Source organism: Triticum dicoccoides, chromosome 7A (assembly GCF_002162155.2).
Source record: "Triticum dicoccoides isolate Atlit2015 ecotype Zavitan chromosome 7A, WEW_v2.0, whole genome shotgun sequence".
NCBI lineage: Eukaryota > Viridiplantae > Streptophyta > Magnoliopsida > Poales > Poaceae > Triticum > Triticum dicoccoides.
In genome coordinates this window covers 191091827-191099052 of record NC_041392.1, presented here as the reverse complement: position 1 = coordinate 191099052, position 7226 = coordinate 191091827, and the positions used below count along the sequence as shown (strand labels likewise).

Sequence of the window (7226 nt, the reverse complement as noted above, 5' to 3'; positions counted from 1 at the left end):
AACTCCACAGGCTAGAGAGAGGGGCAGCTGACTAAAGGGGTAACATGCTTCAGCCCGTTAAGGAATCGACTGAGCCAAAACAGCGATTAGTCGAAAATATTCAGCCCGAAACAAGACAGCAGAGATAACCAAAAAAGATGCACGAATCTTGGAGCGGCGGCAACGAATGGACACAAAAATCAACCGACTCAAATTCAAAAATCAGGCAGCTTACATATAGCTAAAGTGCAAAAAAAAAAAAAACTCGAATGGAGCCAAATTAAAATCAGTCAAATGAAAATTAGCAAACTATAATACTTGATGGTACATAGTACACACATAGTTCATAAATATTGAAGGAATAGACATTATTTGGTGTATTATTACAACTTGCTTGCTCAACCGATAAAGCTTGTGGGATGTTTTAGCACATATTGTCTGTGAATAATTTCTAGGACAGTTCACCGGTGGTCTGGTCTTGTAGATGGCAAGCTGACGATGGCTGCAGGTGCAGGCTGGACCTAGTGTGCACGATGATCCCAAACACCTCGCCCATGTCCAGTGTCTCCGGGCCTGCCCCACCGGGAATCGCCCAGTCAAAGTGATACAGCAGGTTGGCCAACACGAGCTCAAGCATGGTGGTCGCGAACAGGCCTCCAGGGCACTGCCTGCGGCCAGCTCCAAACGGGATGAACTCCATGTGCGGCCCTTGCGAGCTGTACTCCACGCTCACGCCCTCGAACCTCTCCGGCCTGAACTCCGCGGCGTCCGCTCCCCAGTGCGCCGTGTCCCTCCCCACGGCGAAGGCGTTTATCATGACGGCGGTGCCCTTGGGTATGTCGTAGCCCATGACCCGGCAGTTCTCCTGGCTCGCCCGGTGGATCAGCGGCGCGGAGGGGTGCAGCCTCAGCGTTTCCTTGATGACCATCCGAAGATAGTGCAGGCCGGCGAGGTCGCCGCTCGTGATGGTGGAGCTGCGGCGATGTCTGAGCGTCTGTCGGACTTCGAGCTTCGCCCTAGCCATTGCCTGTGGGTTGCGGACGAGTTCTGCCATGGCCCATTCTAGCGTGGCAGCCGTGGTGTCGGTAGCAGCTGAAAATATATCCTGAAACAGTACGTGTTGCAAATTATTCTGTGAGCACTGAGCGTCAATCAACGCTATCTAGAGAAGGTTGCAAATCAGTGAAGCAGAATCGCTTACAAAGATGACGGCGCTGATGATGTCTGACGTGAGAGGGAAACTGAGGGTGTCTTCCTTGCCCAACCTGAGGAGCACGTCAAGCAGGTCCTCGTTGTCTCTAGCGGTAGCAGCATCAGAAGCACCATTCGGTACTTTGGTCTCCTTGCGATCTTGGATGATGTCTCCTAGGATGCTCTGCATCCGGGAATGGAGCCTCCTCATGGCGCGGCCGGAGCTGCTCAGCCACCGCACCAGCCGGGACGACGGGAAAAGGTCCACCAAGCTGAACCCTCCCCCGAGAACCGCCATTACGTCGAGCTCCCGGAGGTAGGCCTCCTGCTGCCGAGACTTGCCGCCGAACACCGCCCTCGCGATGACGCTGTTGGTCAGCCTGGCCAGCCCCTTGCCGACGTCGACGACGGCGGAGCCGGACGGCGAGGCAGAGGACGCGGTGACGACCGACTCCACGAGATGCGCGATCTCGGCCTGCATGATGGACTGGATGCGCCGCACTTGCATCGCGCTGAGCAGCTCGACGACGCAGATCTTGCGCATCTGGCGCCAGTGCTCGCCGTAGGGCGCGAAGATGATGCCCTCGCTGGCGCTGCCGACGACGTCCAGCGTGGGGCCGCTCGTACGGGTGGCGAAGGTGAGATCGTTGGTCTTGAGCACCAGCATCGCCGCCTCAGGGGTGGACACGATGACGTTGGGCACCTCGCCGAGCCTCAGCAGCATGAGCGGGCCATGCCGGCGCGACAGGCGGAGCAGCGCGCGGTGCGGCGGCAGCTTCGTGGCGACCAGGTGGTGGAGGCTGCCGATGACGGGGAGGTTCCATGGACCCGGAGGAAGCCTGGCTCCTGTGCCCTTACCGCCCAGAGCCTGCCTCAGAATCAACGTCAGGAGAATCGTGGCTAAGGCCATCAAGCAGAGTTGGTCCATGTCCATGGCGACTTTAGTGGTAGTGGGCCAAATCAGGTGCTCTCTCCAACTACCGTGCTGAACTGTTATATTATTTATAGTGCGCTCTAGACTGTAGATGGAGCTGCAAGCTGCTGCACTGCAGACAAGTCATGCATGCATGCATGCATACAAGAAAACAGAAATAGCAGACACACACAGCTTCCTTCCTGCCATCTTCGGACGTCCAGATCATGTAGAAATAACCACAAACGTACTGGGGCTAGACAATCCAACATGTGCATGCATTTTCGTCCTACTATCAGACTTGTAACCGTCTGAATAGTCTCTACTATCTAGTCAAAAAATAGCGACTGGTGAGCGAAATCAGCTGGTCTCCAATCCAACTACGTGTTGGACTATTATACTGTGGTTATGGTGTATAGTGTAGAACTGTAGATGGAGTTGGTGCACTGCAAACAAGTCATGAAAGAAAAGGAAAATGGCACGTACTACATCTCTCTTCCACCTTCGTAAGTCCAGATCATCAAGAAAAAATGACAACAATTGTGTGGGAGGTGGGAGCTGAATGATCCAACATGTTACATGCCGCATGCATTTTCGTCCTACCAACACAGACTAGTAACCGTCCGAATAGTCTTTAGCTTTTTTTTGAGACATGAATAGTCTTTAGCTGGTCTTCGGTCCAACAAAGTTGCTGCACTGAAGAATCTCTCTCAAAAATAAGTTGTTGCTGAAGACAAATCCTTTTGTTGTGCGGGTGCTGAACACAAATCTTCCTAGTCGTGGCCTCGTGGGCTGGATGTGTGGTCGTGGTACAGATGTTTCTTTTTTTTAACAACACAAGATCTTATATACACACGCATACATTTACCCTTTTTTTATAGCTAAAACACCCTTTCGGCTCTTTATTCATTAGGCGCTAGCATTTTTTCTGACTGTATAATTTCAGTCAACCATCCAGGGATTACATCGAACACAAGCATATATACAGAAACCTTTAAAGCATGCCTAACTACACAATGGGCTGCCGAATTTGTACGACGACTAGCGAACCGTAGCTTGAATCCCTGAAAAAGATTACTCATATCCTGGATCACTCTAAAGAGATGAAACCAATTCGACTTCTGCGGAGTTTCCCATAGGCTCTGAATTTGCTGACAGTCCGTTTCCATCTTAACATACTAAAGCCCTAAAACCCGCGCTGTTGCTAGCGCATCCCTGCAAGCGAGGATCTCGATCGTGAGGGGGTCTGTAACTTCATCGTAGCATGAACACCCCGCTCTCACGAACGACCCCTAGTGGTCCCGGACAACAAAGCCCGCACGCGCATACACTCACCCCTATGAACGCACACCCTACCCCTATGAGCACCTCCGAAAGACTGAGCCGACATATCATCTTAAAATTTACGAAGTCACCGTAGACACCTCGTCGTCGACGGGAACGTCTCCTCTCACTGAATGCGCATGGCCGGAAATTCTGAAATAAATTCAGGAATAAATACGAGCACCAGGATTTGAATCCTGCTGGGCTGGGATACCATAGTCCCTCTAACCATCCAACCACAGGTTGGTTCATCTTTATCTTTACTTAATAATAAAGCAAATAGGTATTTTTGGTCCGTCATGACATTTTGCAAAAAAAGCACCTCACTATTTTAAAAACCCGCAATACATATTTTCCGGTGCGTGGGCTGCGCATTGTTTCTAATTTTTTTTTGTTTATCCCTTGCATGGGCCACTTGGCCTGCTATGTTCTATTGTTTGTGCCCTTGACTGCACATGTCAACAAAGAAAAAAAGGAAAGACCCGATAATTGAGGATATGAGCGCCCCAATAAAAGAAGGTTGGCTCTAATTAAAAGAATAGAATTTCAATTGCCGGAAATAAAGGAGGCTCCATTCAATGGAATTGTGAGCTGTCATGGCACTAATCGATTGACTAATAATTATCATGGGCTCTGATTAACCGGGGTTCTGGAAAACAATAATTCAAATGCCAAAAATAAAGGAGGGACATGCATGCCTCCATTAAATGGAATTCCTGGCTGTCATGCCCTCTAATTAACTCCTAATTAAAATGGGATTAATAAAGGAGAAGATGTTCCACACCATATACATATTAAAGGTAAAGTAAATAAAATAAAAGGCATACAAACATGTCCACACCCGGTTTTCTAAACAAACACGAAAAATATATTTAGAGGTGGATATAAATAGATAGGGTTAATTTGGATGGTTACCTACCATATATAGACGGGGTTAATGTCGACAATAAATAAATTGATGTTGGGATAAACCAGCAGAAAAATTGTGGATGTCAAGTTATGTGAAAAAAGCAATTTTTGTTCTTACTAACCATATGGATAATTAGAATTTTGTTGTGCTAAATTTTAACATCTCAGGGTTTATAGTAGTACATGGTTTTCTTAGTTATTGTATCAAGTTCTCATGGAATGATGTGAAGTCTTGTATATGTTTACAATGTGGGCAAAAAAATAGGATAAAAACATCAAAGTTTGTGTATTTCTTTGACCAACTTCAGGATAATGTTTTCCTCAATTCATTAGATACTCTCGGAACAAAAATATCACACATGAAAGTTTTGTAATAATGTCTTTAGGTACAGAATTTGCAAATTTCTCTAAGAGCATCTCTAGCAGACCCGCATAAGTGGTCAAACCCGCAAAATAACTATTTTTTGCAGTTCCAGTCGAAAAAACGAGCCCGGACAGACCCCGCAAAATCGTCCGACCCTTAAAATTTTTACGGAGCCCTGTAAACGCAAACGCGAAACCCTCATATATACAGTTTTGAAGGCAACTTTGCCAGGGCCCTGCATACCGGTCAACGTTAGCGTTTGAGGAATCTTTGCTCCCGCCAACGCCATGAAGTTCGCCCGTCCGCCTCCCGGCCGCCGCGCCCGTCCACCCCCACCACCGTGCTCGCCCGCCGGCCGTCCGATAGGCGGCCAGCCCTCCGTCCCGGCCGCCGTGCTCGCCCGTGGCTCTGTGGCTCTGGAACGGAGCTAGCTAGCTAGCTAGCAGCTCAATCGATTCGAAGAGCTAGCTAGCTAGCTCGATGGCGCCGACCGTTTGATCCGCGCGCGTCGCGCTCGCCCCGGCCACCCTGGCCTCCACCGGCGCCACGCTCGCCTCGTGTTTTGCCTCGTCCGCCTGTCCGCCGGATTGAGGCGAGGAAGAGGACGACTAAAAAAAGAGCTAGCTCTGGGTCTGTTCGGTATATTCGGAGAATATTCCTTTTTACAGGTTGATTATACGGGGTCTGAGTCTGTCCTCACCCGCGCCGACCTGCATGTACCCTTTTCCGCAAACTGCAAAAGACTTATGCGGGTCGGGATTTTGCGGGGTCTGCTAGAGATGCTCTAACTTTGATAATGACATATGCAAACATTTTTTTCTAGATTATTTCAAAATCACACAGAGTAATATCAATGAGCTATTATAAATTATATATAAAAAATAAATTCATTATTTTTCGAATGTAACAACCTCGGCCCTGTGAACATTCATGCCCGAGAAATTCTGAAAATTTTAGATTCATCTCAATTTCTAATAGTAATTAATAAACTTGCAGTCAAAAGAAATGTGCATTTTATTGAATGGTAATGAACTTTGTATCATTTCATTCTTCAATCAATTCTATATGTCTTCAATGATTATTCAAATTTGGACAAACCAGTAAACTTTGGTGCTCAAGAATTCTGGAAAGTTCTATTATGTCCCGATTCTCTCATTTGGCACGTTGTATCTTTTAGTAGGACAACACAAAGCTATTTTTTCTCCTATTGCAACGCACGAGCATATTTTCTAGTATCATACAAAAGCTTTGAATCACAAGAAATAAGTGCCAAAGGATAAGCAAACCTATAGCAAGGAATGCCAACAGCAAGCATAACCACACCATAGTTGCACCCAGACTCCAAACTAAGTATAAACTTCGGGTTACATAAGAACAATAATACTAATAACCAACATAGCTTAAAAGAACAGTAATACTAACAACCAACAGAGCAACAGACCTGAAAGCCTAACCAATGATCCACAAAACGCCACGTTTCCATCCTTATGACGCATGATACAATTTACTTCCTACTTGGTTGAGAAGCCATCCCCTGTCTCAACCCTTTTAAGGGTCTTAAAGAAAGACCCAATCCTGACATTGACCTGAACCCCCACAGGACCCATGTTAACACTAGATGATCTGTTGCGCCCTTAGTGCAAAGACCAATTGCAGCCAAAAAGCAAAGCAATTCATGAACATCACGATTTATGAATCATCCGCAAAGGGCATGTGATGCGTGGAAAAAGAGGATATCATATAGAAGTTGTTTCAGTTTACTAGATTGCGCAAGCTAGGTCACCTTGAAAGCAATGCTTGGCACACCTGGACTGGCAGATGTCAGAGTTGTCGGCGCTATAGATCTCGACCTTGAAGTCGAGGTTCAAAAACTTAAAGACAAGCAGGTCGTTGGGGACGATCTTGTTCATGCTGCATAAGTAGTCCCAACCCCTCGCCTACACCATGTCCTCCTGGATCATCTGCACCTACACCTAGAACTCGCATCACCGGTTGGCTAATAGCTTGGCGACACATGAAGGTTTGAGGACGAGCCACCTCTTCATCATGGGCCGGAAGGCCTTGGGGATGTCGAGTGCTACTCCTGCAGGAGTCGTTGGGTTTCCCCAAATAAAGGGGTTAAGTAGATAGCAACAAAGTTTTTTCCTCAATTAAGAATCAAGGTTTATCAAACCAGTAGGAGTTTCGAAGGTAACTGGATAAGCGGTATCTTCACACAAACAAAATAAAATACTTGCACGCATCGCGGTAAGAGGGTTATCAAGGCCCTTGTCTTGCCAGTTACAAGGTGAAAAGCAAATAATAGATAAATAGTGGTAAAGTGAAACGACAAATAAAAAGAGTAATTTTTATAGATGAATTTATTAATGGAAAATAAACCCTAGAGCCATTGGTTCACTAGTGGCATCTCTCTCTCTCAAATAGGCGAATGGCATGGTAAACAAATTATAGTGGGGCAATTGAAAAGCTTACAACATTTATGACTATGATCATTCATGGAATAATCTCATATATGCATTACAACCATGATAAGTACACCGTTAATCC

The 7226-nt window shown here is 46.7% G+C and overlaps 1 protein-coding gene across 1 annotated transcript; it reads right to left on the bottom strand.

Moving 5' to 3' along the window:
- Positions 1-342: 342 nt before the first annotated feature.
- LOC119332080 (ent-isokaurene C2/C3-hydroxylase-like) lies at positions 343-2125 on the bottom strand. Its single transcript, XM_037605255.1, has 2 exons — positions 1181-2125; positions 343-1084 (listed from the first exon to the last, which is right to left on the bottom strand). The coding sequence occupies exons 1-2, from the start codon at positions 2102-2104 to the stop codon at positions 431-433; spliced, it is 1578 nt and encodes a 525-aa protein (XP_037461152.1). The 5' UTR covers positions 2105-2125; the 3' UTR covers positions 343-430.
- Between the last annotated feature and the right edge of the window lie 5101 nt (positions 2126-7226).